The following is a 17469-nucleotide window of genomic DNA, read 5'->3' on the forward strand; positions in this document are numbered from 1 at the left end:
CACTCACTTCTTCCTTTCCAGCCGTCCGATGTATTTTTCGCGGCCGTATAACGGACGGTAGCTTCGGATTCAAAGATCCTCACTCAACTTCATGCTTACGTGCAAGCAAAATGTTCTAAAAAACATTCTTACTAGTTAAAAATAGGGTACTGCCATTTGTTTTTTCAAAGTGGACGTTACTTATACCGTTAAACGTGAGTGCAGCTTTTAGCAGCACCCTAACCGGTCTATAAACAGATTTTTTTTTGGATAGCAGCAGTTGTGCAAGGGGAGAGGAGACTATGATTGGGAGAGATCAATAGACCGTAGACCAAGCCTTCTCTTTCTTCTCTTTCCTGGTTTTCTGGGCTTCTCTGTGTTCTATTCGTCTATCTACTTACACAGTTACACCAGTCACCGGCTATGGTCTGTGGTGCTATCTCCATCTTGTCCTCCACATCTTCGTTTCCATCCTATTCCAATGACGAATCACCTTCGGCAACTGCTGCTGCTGCTACTACTACGACTACTACAAAGAGCAGATCATTGGAAGTCTCGAAATGGAAACCCAGAGGCGTGAAACAAGTTTCTTTCCGCTTCGCTCCCCGAGCTTTGGAGATTGGAGCTTTTTCGCAGAAACCAATCGAAGATGGTGCTTCCAATAACTTTCCTGAGAATAATTCCATTGCTGATTTCATGAGATTCCAAAGAGGGAACGGGGGGAGCAATGGTGAGTTGCAGACGGCAGTTGTTAGCTACAGAAAGAAGTTCCCGTGCTCTCTTCGGCCTTTTCTTCAGGTGTGTGCTGCAATTCTCTTATTTCTTCACCTTTTTTTTTTTTTTTTTCTTTTGTCCACGTAATGTTAGTATGGAAGCTATCGGCAACAAAAGAGTAGGATTTATTGAACATTTGAAGTGAAAAAGAACAACCCAAGAACCCGGGGGGGGGGGGACAAGAATATTGAAGACCTGTTTCAATTCAAGTGGATTTCAAAGGATTATGTTTCCTAAACTTAATCAGTTGCCTAGTTCCTATATATATTAAAGGCCAGTTAAGTAATAGGTTTTTTAACATTCTTCTTGAAGATGCTACTTATCAGCTGATGTTTTGTTTCTGCAGGTTGATTTGGTGTCCACAATACACATCGCAGATAAAGAGTATGCTTTTTTATCTGATTTGTTTTGTTTCCTTTCATATCTCACAGTGTTGTAGTATTAGATTTAAGCTGGATAAGAATATTTTCTTCTGTTGAAGGTTGGTGTGGTTTAAGTCGATTAGGTGTTTTTGTTTATTTCCAAAGTTAAACATTGTTGAATCATTCGTGGAAGGTTCAGGGAATGAACCAAGTCCCTTCCCATTTCCTCCTTGTCAAGATTTCTCTGAAGTTTGTTGAATCTTACAACCATCTTGATTCCCAACATCATTGTCATATGTTTAATCTCCAAACTTGCTCAGAACCAAGATTATTTTCTAGTTCAAACTTGTGTAAGAAAAGAGGTGATAGTTTGAAATTTTGTTTCGGCAAAATTTCTTGGCATATATTTTTGTTCTTCTGTTGTTGGATTTTTTTTTTTTAAATTACAAAATTCTAGTTTGAATGATGCTAATCTCAGCATGCAGGTATTTTGTGACCCTTCAGGAGGAACTTGAACACTATGACTGCGTTCTTTATGAGATGGTTGCTAGCAGAGAGAGCTTAGAAGACAGTAGAAACCCAACTGCTACCAAAAAACTGAAAGGTTCAAGATCACATGGATTCAATATTCTTAGATGCATTCAACGGAAAATGGCTCGAATTCTTACTCTTGACTTCCAATTGGACTGTCTTGACTATCAGGGTGAAAATTGGTACCATGCGGACCTTGACTATGAGTCCTTCAAGGTTCTACAGGTACCACTTTTTTCTATGATCAATATTCTCTATTTTAAAGTCTGTACATAAGCACACATGCATTGAGGATATTAAAAGCAATACAGCATCAATAGAAATACAAATCCTATATAGTTGGGAGTTGGGACAAGGCTTAGCTGAGTTGAGTTAACAGCATTAATGGAAATACCAAGGACGTTGTCTAATAGAGGCCTCCAGAATAGTTGACTATTTTATATTTATGATGGTACTTCTTGACCAGTTTACATAATAATTTTTATTTTTTATCTAGATAGGCAAGAAAAGTTGTATGATGTTTCCATCTATATGCAATAGAATTGCACGTTGAAGCAGCAAATGATTTCTCTCATACATAAGTTCCCCTCTCATTTCTCCTCTTCTTAGAGGCTGGTATAGTTTTAAAATTTAACTTTACAAGAGCAAATTTGGCATGAAGTGGTTAATTCTGGCATTAAAAATGTCTAAGCACAGTTAATTTGCATACAATAACATTTTTCTGCTCTTGGAATGTTAATAATGACACAATATCTATGGGTAGCCTCTTAGTTGATGTCTTTGATTATACTTTGTCATCTGTTTCAGCTGGAAAGAGGTGAGAACTTCTTTACATTTTCCAGAGAAATGAGCCTTAAATCTATGGAGGCCATAGTGCAGCCAGTTAGTAGTCCTGTAGATCTTGGTCCTTGGAAATCCAAGCTTCTATTGGCTTCCTGTGTGCTACCTATGCCCCTTGTTGGCCTTCTCATTATAAGAAGCATCTGCTTAGATCTGCGAAATGAGACATCTGAATGTCCAGAGGTCGAGGCACTGTCCATGCTTGATTTTGGTGCTGCAATGAAAGTTTTCTTGGCAAAGAGGATAACTTCTGAGTAAGTGTAAAGTCCCCCCCCCCCCCCCCTAATGTTCATAAAAACTACATGAATATCCCATGTGCTATCCAGGCTTAATTTTAGTGGTTTCTGAATTTACTTTAAACATAAAAATCATTCTATCTCCTTTTCCTGAGAAGAGGGCTAACGAATACTCGTTGCCTTTTAAGTTGGAAATTTACTACCATCATTCTACTCCTTGTCTGTAGTATTATAATTGTTTTGGAATGTATCTACATCAATCAATGGCTAAAAGTTAAAAGACCATTGGATCCAGTGGTGCCTTATTCACTAGTTGCTAACTGCTGAGATAAATTTGTGAAGTATTGAAGATGCCTTGCACTATTGATTGCCTGCTCTCATAGTCAGTTATCACATTTTTTGCTACAGTTTTTAAGGAAAGACATGTTTCTCAATGATCTAACATCTGTATTGCTCATGAAGGTTCACACAGGCAATAGCAGATGTGGAAGAGAAAACTGTTATCCTTGGTGAGAGGAACAAAGTTGCAATAGAGGCATTGAAGAGGGCCATTGATGAAGGACACAATAAGATTGCGGTGTTGTATGGGGGTGGGCACATGCCAGACTTGGGTAGGAGGTTACATGAGGAACTTGGTCTGCTACCATCACAAGTTCAATGGATAACAGCATGGTCCATAAGGAACCGGGAACTTGAGAGTCAATCATTCCCATTCCTGAAGACTTTAGCCAAACTATCAGGTTGGCCACTGAATAGGTACCAGACTGTGGCATTGCTCATCTTCTCCTTAGTCCTGGCATTTGATCTCTGGCTCTGGGAGCTCTTTTTCAGCACTGCGTTGAACTGGGTCTCTCAGGCTGCTTCTGAAGTTTGTCAATTTATTGAGAATGCAAAGATAGTATAATAATCTCCATGGTGCAGTGTTTAAGTTACATTATTTTTAACTAAACATGGAGGCCTCCTGTAGATACCTGTATAAATAACTAAAGATTGTAAGCCCTCCTGATTTAATAAGCATTAACCATTAGAAGCATTAAAACTCCTCGGCAGATAAAAATTTTGTTGCTTTTGTCAATAATCTTCAGATGCCTTAAATGTGTAATTTGAAGATTAGAATGTTTATGCTTTGAGTGAGCCTATATCCTGGAGGCTGAAAATTCTAATCTCAGGTTTTGAAATGGCTAAGAGGGCATAGATATCAAAACCATCACCATTGAATCAACAGACGACAGACTTGATGGTGGCATGTTGTCAACTTGTTATTGTGGTTAATTCTTATTGTCCAATAAACAGAAAGGGCCTATTTGTATAATTCTCGAAAATATTGAGGGGGAAATTTTAAGAAGTTTAAAAAGTGAAGGGCAAGTTAAAGCATTTGTCGGAACAAACAGGGGAGGGTTGAGTAATTTACCCAAAAGCAAAATATCCTTTTTGCTCGAAGAGGGTTCATGTTCCATTTGGCTTAAAATGGTGAAAAATCTACATTGCTAGTCGCTTGAACAGATTCTTCGCTAACACGAACCAGGAGGGAACAATGAATTTGTCATGATTTCATCCACCCTCTTTGCCGGTAAAATTGAAAACCACTTCCCCTATACAAAGCATTGTCTCTAACATTACTTGAACTATGGAGTATTGAGAAGCTTTTTGAATCTGCTTCTTGCCCTTCTACTACCAGCTGACATCTCTTCCCTTTTAAAAGCCGCTGCTTTCCATAAGCTTGGTGCCATAACAAGCTTAACCTCCTCCTCCTGCCTAAGCATCGCTAATATTTCCTCACGGAGTGAAGGAATAAAACCAGTAGACTTGAGACATGACGTTTCTCACTCAACTCCCGCGTTTCTACACCCCCTTCTCCGTCCCATCGTCTTCTCTTTATGCCCATCTTTTCCTTCTTCCCAAAACAAGATTGTCCACTACTTCTACATACAGTCGCATAGCCAAATCTGCTATCCCCTCACAATCGCTCTCAATTTCGCACTTTTCTTCGATTGCCGAGATTTCAGAAGATACCCAAAGCGATATTCACAACCATTTGGTGATTCCAGAGGAACCCCAGATTGAAATTCCCCTCGAAAAACTTTTTGTTCCTCCGGAAACCGATATTTCATCTGGGTCTACTCCGCTGAGCACTAGGGTGTTGAAGGGTTCAAACATAGTTCTTAGCAAGTATGCAAGGGACGCCCAGATAACGCAGGCGGAGTTTGTGAAGAGCAGTACGCGGACGGAGCACTGCCCTTCGGATGGGCTGCCTGAATTTGCTCTTGTCGGCCGGTCAAATGTTGGAAAGTCGTCACTGCTTAATTCCCTAGTTAGGCGGAAGCGGCTTGCGCTCACTTCGAAGAAGCCTGGTTGGTAGCCCCGTCTCTTTCTCTTGCTTGGTTTCTTCAACTTTTACTGAGATTAGTTGCAGTGTATCCACATGCCTAAAACTCTTGGTAGCAACTAGTTAGTGTGATAATTGGTATATTCATTTTTTGCCATTAATTACAATGACACAAGCTCTTGAAAAGGTAGACATTGGATAAACTAGTTTTTCATTTTCTTTATTTTTTAAGCAACAGTGGATAAGCTAATTCCTTTTGCTGGGAATAGGATTTACATGAGGTGGTAGGGTAGTCGTTTATATTCTTTATGCAGATTGGCTTGAGTGATGAAAAAGAGTGAAGAAAAAAGTATTACTAAAAGCATGAAAAAAAATGCCAGATGAGATAATGAATTAAGATGCAATTTGGAAGATCAAATGAATAAAAAAATGCACACAGAAGTGAGGATGCAGCCATATTGAAACAGCTCATATGATAATGGTGAGATTTTTTATGTTTCAATTGATTCATTAAAACATATACCCACCACCAACATCAACAAGTCTTGATAGTTTCACTTGAGAACCACGAGCTTGAGATGAAAGAAATAGCTTAAGTAGAATGATTAAATGAGGAAATGTTTTCATGTAATTAACAGAAGCATGTGGGGACATGGAAACTTGGACGGAGACAGGAAAAAGGTATTGGGAACTAGCAAAAACATTAAGGGACACATCAAGGAATTGGGCATGGAGTCATGATGTATTGTTAAATTCCTGCTTGCTTAGTGGAATTAGATTTATCCAATAGGTCTTGGTTGTGGGAATATCAATTTTACATGGGACTCATCTACATGAATCCATAAGTCAACGATGTGTTTCATTGGCCATGGAAGGCAACTTGTTTCCTTTGTGAAACTGGCCTTTGCAGCTTTGAGTCTGTTGACTATGTTATGCTTGGACCTTGAGGGGGAAGCGAATAGGTATCTAGACTTCGTCATTTTTTTACAAGTATGGATATACTCTATTTGTCTTATATCCCAAAGACTTCCCTGGTGATTTCTCCTGTTTTATTGAAGGTCAGGTGGTTCCGGGGGCTGTATATGAAAGTATAAATATGCATCTAATACCCTCCCTGTCTCCCAGGGACCCGCTACATGATAATATATTTTGGGGCTCAATAGGACCACAAATTTCCTTCTAATGCCTTATATTCATAGGGAAACTTTTAGCTTTAAACTCTTGTTACGTAGACAAAATAAGCCCTTCTTTGATGGCCTTTTTTCAAATGAGACTTTGGGCGGTTCATATAACTTGGGTAGGCAATGGAATATAAGGTTGACATTTGACTAGGTAGTGAATATGTAGCAGGTCCAAAAGGTCTGTAATTCAATGGACTATTCAGATTAGCCAGAGGGTTTCTCCACATGGCAGAAACAGGAAACAAGTTTGGTTGTTGAGGGAGATTTGCTAGTTGAGCTGAACAAGAACTTCCTTCCCCCAACAAAACACATGCATGCACACGAATATATACTATTTCCTCTCTCTGCACATACAGGGACTGCATCACAAACACACAAGCACAATAGAAGCTTTCTAGAGCCAAAGTGGTCTACTGGAATGATTATAAAAAAAGGTCTATTGGAATTATTTATCAAATCCCTCCATGGCATCATTCTTGGATGCGCAACCCACCTTTGTTCTTTATTCTTTTTTTTTTTTATTCCAGATTGGAAAGAAAAATATTGATGGAACACAAGAAGGTTTACCTCATTTTGTATATTTAGTTTATTTTTTAACTTGCATATGCTTCTATACCTACTATATCTATGTAAGGAAAGATGAAATTATGCATTCATCTTTGTAATCTATTGGTCCTACAATTTGCCTTGAGTAGCTATTCTGAAGATAGTAATGAAGTTATGGTAGAGTTTCAAAAGGTTCAGGCGGCATGTTAATAACCTGGAAAATTTATCAAAAAAAAAAAGGTTAATAACCTGGAAATTGGATCTCTTACACCTAGCCTCTATCTGGTAAACCTATCAAGACAAAAGGAAGACCATCATTGGATATGGACAACAGTATCAAAATGGTTACGTATCAAGGAAGAAAGAGGCACTTTTCCTAATCATCCCAACTTATGTTGAAGGAACCACAAGCATCAAACCTAATTCATTGTCCAAGCATAATTTGTAGATAATCTTGGAAGTTTGTTAGGAATATATGTTACGTTATGTTTGATTGATGATTCGGAGATTTATTCCGAATAAATCATGGACCATGACAATGTATCATGTTGCTTAAAGAAATGTTGGCTACAACAGCTAAATGCCATGTATGATCTTGAGAGGATTGCCCGTGTCTTAACAACTTGCTTAAACTCCAATTCTTAAACCTTGAATTTTTCCCTTCCTGAAGCTAGAAATTTTGTTCTTTGGGATCATATCTATCCTACAGTGCAGCAGTGTAGCCTTTTTTTTTCTGGGAATTTCATGGGAAATCCCCCTTTCAGACATTTTTCAAATTTCAGCATACATTTAAAGAAGTAATATTACTCTTGACCATAATATTCTTTCAGCCTTTGAAAAAAATATATATTCTTTCAGCCTTGAGCTAGTTTTTAGTTCTTTGAAATGTTCATGCCTATAAGGTTAAGCGCATAAGAGTTCTTTCTTTACTTGCAGGGAAGACACAATGCATCAACCATTTCCGGATAAATGATAGCTGGTACCTAGTGGATTTGCCTGGATATGGGTAAGATCAGCAATACAATTTTTATAATCTGCACTTCTCTCTCTGCCATTGGGATATTCAATAATGTTGACAAGGAAACTGTGAATGGCATGGTTAATACCTCTTAGTTAGAGTCGTAAATGTTTATAACTGGAGATATTTCAAGCCTTCTAGGGAATGCTGGAATGGGAGGTGTGGGGCCTCTCTTAATCTCCTCAAGTTTACTTTTGTTTTTAGGGCTTGAGCGCATACATTTGTATACATTTCTTTCGATATCATATTTCGAAGATGTGACAGGAAAAAAAAAAAACATTTTAAAATTTCTGAGATTCCATGTTGTTCCTCTTTTTATTCTGCTTATATATGCACTTACATCTTCTGAAATTGCCCAATCTTTCTCTATCCTGAATACCAAAAATGGCCATCATTATCTGTAGCTATTCTATTATTTATTATCCATTACTGTTTTTGTATTATTATTATTTCCCATTCTTATAACTAAAAACTAAGCATATATTTTGATGAAGATATGCAGCTGCACCACAGGAACTTCGCACAGATTGGGATAAATTTACCAAAGACTATTTCCTCAATAGGTCAACACTTGTCTCTGTATTCCTCCTTATAGATGCAAGCATTCCTGCAAAAAAGATTGATCTCGAGTATGCCAGTTGGCTGGGCCAGAACCAGGTAAAATTTATTTGTTTGTGATGTAACTGTTTTCGGCCACGTACCAATGTTTTGTGATGTAAAATTTTTTGGTTAAGTACCTCGTTATTTGACCGGGTGGTGGCGTGCCTTAGTGATGAGTTACTTGGTGGTGAACTGCCTACTGGCGAACTGTTTGGTGGAGAACTGCCTGGGGGCGAACTGCCTGGTGGCGAGCTCCCTGGTGGCGAACTGCTTGGTGGCGAACTGCTTACTAGGCGGCCGGTGACTTAGAGAATGCTGGAGCTCCCTGGTGCGGCGCAATCCGGCTGCCCTCAGCATGAGGTGGTCTTCTTTCCTTTGTAGGCAGCGGGAACTGAGGGACCTACGAGAACTCCATCTTTTTCTCCTCTTTGTAGGTGGCGGGAGCTGAGGGACCTCCGAGAACTCCATCTTTTCCTCCTCTTTGTAGGTGGAGGGAGCTGAAGGACCTGCGAGAACTGAATCAGAGGTCCCGGGGGTATTTTCCCGGTGGGGGCTCTCCGACGCTTAAGTTAGCACTCTTATTATAGAGATCTTTGAAGATAATATGAGAGAGCTAGAGAGCAGGGTTACTTCCCTTTTTTCCTCCCCCTCTTCTTTGGGGGTGAGGTCTTTATATACCGGAGTCCTTGCGGATTAAGTGGGTGAAAAGCCTCCAAACGGTGGTGAACTCCTCGAGGTCGTTAGGCTGACACTTGTGTCAGACAGCCAGGTCGGCGCCTGGGCCGGGTTGTCAGGGGGCCGCCTACGTCAGTCGGCGGGTCAGTGTCTAGGCCAGGTCGTCAGGTTGGCGCCTGTGTCAGTCGACAGGTCAGTGTCTAGACCAGGTCGTCAAGCTAGTGCTTGTGTCAGTCGGCGGGTCAGTGTCTTGGCCGGATCATGCGCTAGGCTGGTCCAGGTCGGCCAGGTCGCGCAGGCCGCACGCAGCTCGCGCAGGCCGTGCGCAGCTCACGCAGGTCGCGTGCTAGGCCGCGCGCGTGCCGCGCAGGTCGCGCCAGGCTGGCCAAACTGGTGCCCGGGTAGGTCACCAACTTCGTAAGTTTGTTGGCTGGGTGTTTTCCTAATTGTCACGAGGTGCCACGTGTCACAATTTCATTGGAGGGCCAAATCTGCCCTCATCAATAGCCCCCCACTCCCGAGCTGATAATAACTCAACGAAGGGAGTAGATTTCTTTTGGCCCATAAGTCGATGAGCTAGTAAGTGCTGATCCAATTACTAGTGTGGCCCGTAGGCTTTGGGAGCAACATGTAGTCTACTCTTCTTTGACTTTTGCCCGTGTTGGAGAGGCGACCGGGTCTTTAGTAGTAATGTGGTCCGTAGGCTTTGGGAGTGACCAGTGGTCTACTCTTTTCTAACTTTGCCCGTGCCGGAGAGGCGACCGGGTTTTAAGTAGTAATGTGGCCTATAGGCTTTGAAGTGACTAGTGGTCTACTCTTTTCTGACTTTGCCCGTGTCGGAGAGGCAACCGGATCTTAGGTAGTAATGTGGCCCATAGGCTTTGGAGTGACTAGTGGTCTACTCTTTTTTGACTTTGCCCGTGCCGGAGAGGCGACCGGGTCTTAAGTAGTAATGTGGCCCGTAGGCTTTGGAGTGACTAGTGGTCTACTCTTTTTTGACTTTGCCCGTGCCGGAGAGGTGACCGGGTCTTAAGTAGTAATGTGGCCCGTAAGCTTTGGAGTGACTAGTGGTCTACTCTTTTTTTACTTTGCCCACGCTGGAGAGGTGACTGGGTCTTAAGTAGTAATGTGGCCCGTAGGCTTGGCCTGCATCAGCTTCGTAATGCCGGTCACCTACTCCTACAAGAAGCTACTAGGGGCTCGACCTTCGGGGGCTGCACTACTAACTTTAGGTTGCCAGCTCACACGGGATCCTTGGAAGGCTCAACCGGTAAGGGCGCCTATGTAGTCAGTTGGCCGCCAACTCCCGCGGAAGCCACGAAGAGCTCATCTTTGTGGGGGGGACCTTACGGAGAGGACTGATGTGGCATTATCTGAATTGAAAGTAAGGTTGGTAGAGCTACTTAGTCCGTTAGCTCCCTGCATAGTCTCTGAGTTCATAAAAATGTAAACTATAAAGCGATAGCTTCAATTTCTAAAAAGTGAGGACTTAGTTTTGACAAGATGAGAACTTAGTTTTTGTAGGATGAGAACTTAGCTTTTTGTAGCGTGTTCCCACAGACGGCGCCAATTGATGTAACCGTTTTCGGCCACGTACCAATGTTTTGTGATGTAAAATTTTTTGGCTAAGTACCTCGTTATTTGACTCGGTGGTGGCGTGCCTTAGTGATGAGCTACTTGGTGGTGAACTGCCTACTAGCGAACTGCTCGGTGGAGAACTGCCTGGGGGTGAACTGCCCGGTGGCGAACTGTCTGGTGGCGAACTGCCTGGTGGCGAGCTCCCTGGTGGCGAACTGCTTATTAGGCGGCCGGTGACTTAGAGAATGCTGGAGCTCCCTGGTGCGGCGCAATCCGGCTGCCCTCAGCATGAGGTGGTCTTCTTTCTTTTGTAGGCAGCGAGAGCTGAGGGACCTGCGAGAACTTCATCTTTTCCTCCTCTTTGTAGGTGGCGGGAGCTGAGGGACCTGCGAGAACTCCATCTTTTCCTCCTCTTTGTAAGTGGCGGGAGCTGAGGGACCTCCGAGAACTCCATCTTTTCCTCCTCTTTGTAGGCGGCTGGAGCTGAAGGACCTGCGAGAACTGAATCAGAGGTCCCGGGGGTATTTTCCGGTGGGGGCTCTCCGACGCTTAAGTTAGCACTCTTCTTATAGAGAGCTTTGAAGATAATATGAGAGAGCTAGAGAGTAGGGTTACTTCCCTTTTTTTCTCCCCCTCCCCTTTGGGGGGTGAGGTCTTTATATACTAGAGTCCTCGCGGGTTAGGTGGGTGAAAAGCCTCCAAGTGGTAAGACTCGTCGCATCCTGTCAGAACCGGGGTACGGTGGTGAACTCCTCGAGGTCGTCAGGCTGGCGCTTGTGTCAGGCGGCCAGGTCGACGCCTGTGTCAGCCGGCAGGTCAGTGTCTAGACCAGGTCGTCAAGTTGGCGCTTGTGTCAGTCGGCGGGTCAGTGTCTAGGCCAAGTTTGTCGGTGGGCGCCTTATGGGCGGCTTGGCCGGATCATGCGCTAGGCTGGTCCAGGTCGGCCAGGTTGCGTAGGCCGTGCGCAGTTCGCGCAGGTCGCGCCAGGCCGGCCAGACTAGTGCCCGGGTAGGTCACCAACTTCGTAAGTTTGTTGGCTGGGTGTTTTCCTAATTGTCACGATGTGCCACGTGTCACAATTTCACTGGAGGGCCAAATCTGCCCTCATCACTTTGCAAAATGCTTGTAAGCTTTGCCTACTGACACACGGTGGACTCATGAAAAGACACTATAAGACAAGGTTGGAGTTGGACATGTATTCTTCATGGTCCCGTATTGTCTGTAGGGCAAAGAATTCAAGGAGTTACAGAAAGTTAATGTTTACTAGCATTTCTCTATCTGGGTTATGTAGAAGAAAATAACATAATTTTATTGTTTCAAGAATCAAGTAATATCTTTTTTATATGGAAAGTTTTGACAGACTTTTTTGCCCGCATCATTACCTCTCTATTCATTGTTCATTTTTCTACCAGACAGAGAAAGTATGTTGCATTGGTTTGCTTTTATTTGATGAAGCTGTCTTCTTCACTTCACTCATGATTAGTTGCAGGGAAGATGTGTAGTAACGCTTAGTTGATTTTCTTTCCTTTTCTCTACATTCCACCAGATCCCCATGACATTGATCTTCACCAAATGCGATAAGCGGAAGAAGAAAAGGAATGGAGGGAAAAGACCTGAAGAGAATGTGCAAGACTTCCAAGAGCTTATTCGTGAGTTCTTCCAAGTAGCACCACCATGGATTATAACCAGCAGTGTTACCAATCAAGGTCGCGAAGAAATACTACTGCACATGGCTCAGCTTCGAAATTACTGGCTCAGACACTAGGGAAGTCAGTCGGGCTTTTTCTCTATTCATCCTGCTAGTCTTATTAGAAGAGTGCCAGAAAGTGCTATTGTAATTTGGGTGGTGGGATGATGAATGATGGCAATGCTGCCATGAACCTTAATATTCATTATATGCTGCTCAGTGCTCCCCACAGATGTCACCTTATAAAATGTTTCTGGCACTGCATCTGCATGACCCAGCGTCAGAGACTGATTATCCCTCTTTAGTTGGCCCCTGACATGGACGGAGCTGCTGCTAATTTTGTTACACAATCGTCCTCTTCGTTGTCGGTGTAGTGTAATCACTGTAGAGATAATAGCATCAAGACACCTTAGAAATGAACGTGTTGCGGGCACTAACTATAGTTTTATACTTTTTTTTTTAAGTGACTAAGTAAAGCTTTAAAAGGTCCAATCCAAGCAGACGCAGGAGACTCGTGCATATTTATTTGCCTGCAACTGCAAAGCCGATTGTGCAAGCAAAATACCAATACGACAATACCGGATCTCGTGCTGTATTGGTATTACTATTACCTGGGGAAAAAGACAAGCAATAACCCCCCCGTGGCAAAGACTTAACCAGAACCAAAGGAGCCTGAAAGGCTGAAACTTAATTTCGCAATCTTGTTGTCCATGTATACAAATGCTGGCTGGGCCAAGGTGGTTTAAGTTCGTTATCACTTATCAGTCCCACATCTGACATCTCCCTTAAATCCTCGGCTCCTGAGTAGCCGCCTTCAATTTCAACGTAGGCTTCTAGGCAGGTTCAACAAGTCGAGCATTCTGGGGGTATTATTATATGTTCATTAGCGGAAATAGTTGACTAGTTCATGAGACCCCTGGCTTAGAGTGAATTCGCTTCTACCAGTGTCAAGGTGTTAACTTGGATCAAATACCGCATGTTTGGGAGGTTACGGGTTTGGGGGATGAGTTACCCCTACCCCCCCTGTTGGGTAGCATCATGGAGCCAAAAGAAAATTTGAAAAAACATAAAAGCCATTTTAATTGTGATGCAATTATTTCATTTTTTTGTTAATGCCCCTATTTTTGGCACTAGCCACCCAAGTCATTGATCAGGTTGAACACATCATCTACTGAGCTATAAATAGTTTAACAGCTACGCTATGCCATCATTACCGAATCAAGGTTCATTCAAGGTATCATACCCATGCTAAATGGTTTTTTTTTTCGAAGTGCACTAGCACACATTCTTTGGTCTCGGTTAGATTAGATCAAGGGCGTTCAGAATTTTTGGGTATTGATACTTTGAACCAGAGTAGACCCAGACACGCACTACGGTTTCTTGATCAAATCATTAACCATGCCGAGCATGCGAAAGAGCTGAAGCTGATCACATCAATTCGATAGTAAAATGATTAATGGGGTCAACTGCTCCGCTTGAGCCCCTTTATTAGCTTTATGGTTGGCCTGAAAATCTAATTACGGTTCAGCTCACCTCAGAATTCTTAACCCTATCGTGGAATGAATCTTGACCATGAATGCACTTCTCTAACAAGGTAAGCAACACATCGCAAGGCTTAACTCACGACAAAGTCTAAGAGCTCAAACACCCCAGCCATTTTCTATTTCTATGCTCCGTCATCTGTTTTAATTATTTACAGTAACGTAACTTTCTGATCTAGCATTTAATTAACATTCATTCTGACATAGTATTCATTCACGATGTAATCTGCATTATGCCGGCAAAAGACATGGCTGCAATGCGCAACGGCAACAATTTCAGTCGTAGGCCGTAGCCCTCGTAGGCAGGCCCACTCCAACTAATCCTCCGAGCAAAGAGCTTGGCGAAAAAATGTGACATTCAATGAAGCCAGTTCAACTTAGACTTTCATTATTAAGATCAAAGCCTCAGCACAGTACAGAACAGATGATACACAAGATTTCTCATACAAATGACTTCCAAAAGCTTAGCTGATGTATGGCTTCGATGATGATTCCTCACACTTGCTGATTTTATGAAAATCTGTGATTATTGAAATAATTTTTTGTTATTATTATCATTTCCCGTATGCCGATTTTTTAAAAATCACTTTTAAGATTGTTAGGCAATGATTTTCAAGAGATTATTTTTCATTGGATGATGATTCCTCACACCTCACCCCTGCCACATAGGATGCCAACTCACCCAACAAAACTGAAGTTGCTTGAAAACCAGGGAATCACCGAATATGTATTTGGTTCCATTGGCATTTATTGAAAAAACACCACATACACAGGTTGCATTTATTGTATATGAAACAACTGTTTGGTTTCACCATTTATCAAATAAATGGAAGAAAACTGAAACACTTTGATTTTTGTGCATGGGACATTTAAGAAAACATCAAATTCTTGTTTCCCCTGACAATGCTGATGTGGAACACTTTAATAGGTATTAATCTGAGGTGGAGAGTAAAGAACTTTTAGAATGAAACCCTCAATCCCTCACCCATAAATGTGAACAGAACCAAACACCCTCCAAATGTGGTGATCCCCCTCACCCAAGCCAATTTCAGGATCAATTTTTTGCTGATTTCCCAAAAATCGGCATAATTGGCCAACCAAACATGAAAAAAACCATTGGTCCTTCAATTTGTGTGGATCAGACATGGCACCAATTTCTGGCAAATCAGCATCAATGCCAAACATCACCTTAATTTCTTTCTTAAACTACTTTGTCATGCAAGCTCCATGGTCCCCATCCAACTAACAAATAGCATTTATCTTCCATAGTCCCCATCCAACTAACAAATAGCATTTATCTTCCATGATCAATCAATAATCAAATATTTGATGGTAGAATCAAACAAAGTCCATTAAAAACACCTCATTTTCAAACGATGCAACCTAGAGAACTTGGAAACAGACCATTTCTCCCAATATGCAAAGATATAATCACTAGAAAGCAAGAAGAAAAACCCGATGGATTCACTAGTTTTAAATTTAGAACCAGCAGAATGAACATCACACTGATGAGAAAAATCAACTTCCCTACAAACATTCTTGTTTCCACCAAGACTACTCATTCAAATCAAATCTTCCAACCCCTAAGACATCCCTCACGTTTAAGACTTGATAACATTTTTCAATACCGACTCATGGGTCCATCTCGAAACTCCCAGTGAAACATCAATATTTCACCATCATTTTTATCCAATAACACGTTTTTCAACTCTACCTACTTCGAACTATCCAATATTTCACCATCAATAGTCCCTCCGGAAACCTACACTGCAATCACTCGCAACTGATTGGCCACGTAAACATACATATATGCTATTAATAAAATAACAAATGCAGAAGAGAAAGGTAAGAGTAAAGGTTGATTCTGGAATTAGACATGCAAATTGTATTTCAAAATGAAAACCAATTGCTTCAAATAATGAAACAAAGATTAATAAAAGTAGTAAACAATTAATCTCCAGTACAAAACTTCTACTGCTAAAAAACTCATCGGAGAGGATCTTAAAAACCAGTATTCATAATTCAGATACGACTGAAGCTAGAACAGACACTACCAAAATTACGTCCACATACACCTTAAGAAGCGGCGGCTCCCTTCTTCCTTGGAGCTGCTTGAGTACCTGAAAAATAAACACAGTAACAACATTAGCTTATAAAGTAAACCAATCAAGCATACCTCAGCAGAACAGAAATCCTGAAGAATAATGAAAATAAAAGGCCGGATTACCTTCTCTGAAGTTACTCTTGAATCTGCGCGGGAGATGGCGAAGGTACCTCATCCGACCTGTTCCAGTGGTCTTCCTCCGGATCGCCTTCACGCTCCAGTTATCTAATACAACAACCAAAAACCGCAATTGATCAGGAGAAAATAAAAATGAATCCAGCGCAAAATTAGATCGAATGGCCAATGCTCAAATAGTAATCGGTGTCAAAAGAATCTAAATGTGTGAGTAGATCAATCGCTCGCTTACACTTCCTGATACGGCTCGAAGGGAACCCGCAAGCGGCGCATGTGCTCTTCTGAAGGTGAAAGCTGCGGCGCCCGCACCTCACACAGAGAGTGTGAGTCTTGTTTCTCCTCTTACCGAAGCTCCCTGTCCCTTTTCCCTGTTTGCATCAAATCAAAAGTTAGGGTTCATACGATTCCTGAACAGCAGAAGAGGAATAGAAAGAGGTAGATTTCCCTAACGATCGGAATTTGGAGAAAATCAGTGAGATGGAGAGATTAGAAAGCGACGAACTCACCATTGGCACGGTTGCTCAGAAACCCTAGCTTCGCAGGAGGTTGCTCTACTGGATACGTCGTATTTATATTGGAAGGACGGATCGGGGTTCTAGGGTTGGAGTTGGAGAGGTCTGATATGAGCGCATTTTAGCTAGGAATCGCAACTCGGGGCCAGAGTGGGTAGACTACATACTTGTTTTCTTGATCTGGGCCTAGGCCCAAAATCTGGGACAAATCATTCGGCCCAATCCAATCCAGTAAAGGTTTTCGCAAGTTGAGCCAGCCACGTCTCTCCATATTCACAGGACAGGAAACCCGGGAAATCATGGTTTTAAGTAGCGGATCAGGTTAGGTCGGGTTGAGGTCAACCCTGACCCAATCTTAACTGTTGAACCCCCAACCCTAATTCTAAATCGGGTTGGGCTCGGGTTGGCACAATTTTTCAACACTATTTTTTTGAGGTTAGAAAAAATTTTAATATAAATTACAGACTGCAGCGCTATATTATGAAGGGTGGTGATACTTAACCACTCAAACTTTCATTTGCAGCAAAGGCCTACACAGAATTTTCAACAAACACCTTGCCCCGCCATAAGCGTCTTAATTAGGTGCTGTTTGGAAAGTATAAGTGTTTATTGGAATAAATCATTTATTTGTGTTTGGCACCAAGCTTTTTCAGGTGCTTATTTCATGTTGGGTGTTTGGTGTTTTTTTTTTTTTTTCTTTTCAATAAGCACTTATCCATTTAAAAAGATAAATTTAACCCTCATTTTAAGAGTGCCACATCAAGAAGAATGTTCACCAATTGCATGCACAAGTTTCTGATTCAAGCTTGAAAAATCCCCTAACAATTTGGAAAAAGAAATTGGT

At 41.7% G+C, this 17469-nt stretch overlaps 3 protein-coding genes across 4 annotated transcripts; 2 read left to right on the forward strand and 1 right to left on the reverse strand.

Annotated features, from left to right (window-relative positions):
- Nucleotides 1-166: 166 nt before the first annotated feature.
- On the forward strand, nt 167-3800 carry LOC148842679 (uncharacterized). Of its 2 annotated transcripts, none has more exons than XM_088957427.1 (5): nt 167-777; nt 1100-1137; nt 1601-1871; nt 2454-2740; nt 3185-3800. In XM_088957427.1, the coding sequence occupies exons 1-5, from the start codon at nt 403-405 to the stop codon at nt 3624-3626; spliced, it is 1413 nt and encodes a 470-aa protein (XP_088813553.1). In that variant the 5' UTR covers nt 167-402; the 3' UTR covers nt 3627-3800. The 2 variants fall into 2 exon arrangements, with proteins under 2 accessions (XP_088813553.1, XP_088813554.1); XM_088957428.1 differs by having other exon boundaries at nt 172-777; nt 1594-1871.
- Nucleotides 3801-3954: 154 nt separating this feature from the next.
- Nucleotides 3955-12770, forward strand: LOC148842680 (P-loop containing nucleoside triphosphate hydrolases superfamily protein). Its single transcript, XM_088957429.1, has 4 exons — nt 3955-5073; nt 7712-7781; nt 8288-8450; nt 12193-12770. Exons 1-4 carry the CDS (start codon nt 4536-4538, stop codon nt 12409-12411), a joined length of 990 nt encoding a protein of 329 aa, XP_088813555.1. The 5' UTR covers nt 3955-4535; the 3' UTR covers nt 12412-12770.
- A 2962-nt stretch (nt 12771-15732) lies between these two features.
- Nucleotides 15733-16656, reverse strand: LOC148842681 (large ribosomal subunit protein eL37z-like). The gene is made up of 4 exons (XM_088957430.1): nt 16620-16656; nt 16346-16481; nt 16102-16203; nt 15733-15994 (listed from the first exon to the last, which is right to left on the reverse strand). The coding sequence occupies exons 1-4, from the start codon at nt 16620-16622 to the stop codon at nt 15951-15953; spliced, it is 285 nt and encodes a 94-aa protein (XP_088813556.1). The 5' UTR covers nt 16623-16656; the 3' UTR covers nt 15733-15950.
- Nucleotides 16657-17469: the final 813 nt, after the last annotated feature.

Source organism: Nelumbo lutea, chromosome 8 (assembly GCF_056320005.1).
Source record: "Nelumbo lutea isolate HS-2025 chromosome 8, American lotus-T2T, whole genome shotgun sequence".
Lineage (NCBI taxonomy): Eukaryota > Viridiplantae > Streptophyta > Magnoliopsida > Proteales > Nelumbonaceae > Nelumbo > Nelumbo lutea.

Bases quoted from the DNA above. Each gene is read 5' to 3' on its own strand.
- LOC148842679 (XM_088957427.1), top strand. From the start codon at position 403: ATGGTCTGTGGTGCTATCTCCATCTTGTCCTCCACATCTTCGTTTCCA. The intron at 778-1,099 runs GTGTGTGCTGCA...TTGTTTCTGCAG, and splicing joins CTCTTCGGCCTTTTCTTCAG to GTTGATTTGGTGTCCACAAT. The intron at 1,872-2,453 runs GTACCACTTTTT...CATCTGTTTCAG, and splicing joins AGTCCTTCAAGGTTCTACAG to CTGGAAAGAGGTGAGAACTT.
- LOC148842680 (XM_088957429.1), top strand. From the start codon at position 4,536: ATGACGTTTCTCACTCAACTCCCGCGTTTCTACACCCCCTTCTCCGTC. The intron at 5,074-7,711 runs GTTGGTAGCCCC...CTTTACTTGCAG, and splicing joins GCTCACTTCGAAGAAGCCTG to GGAAGACACAATGCATCAAC. The intron at 8,451-12,192 runs GTAAAATTTATT...ACATTCCACCAG, and splicing joins GTTGGCTGGGCCAGAACCAG to ATCCCCATGACATTGATCTT.
- LOC148842681 (XM_088957430.1), bottom strand. The intron at 16,204-16,345 runs GTAAGCGAGCGA...TTGTTGTATTAG, and splicing joins TTCGAGCCGTATCAGGAAGT to ATAACTGGAGCGTGAAGGCG. The intron at 15,995-16,101 runs GTAATCCGGCCT...TTTATTTTTCAG, and splicing joins CAAGAGTAACTTCAGAGAAG to GTACTCAAGCAGCTCCAAGG.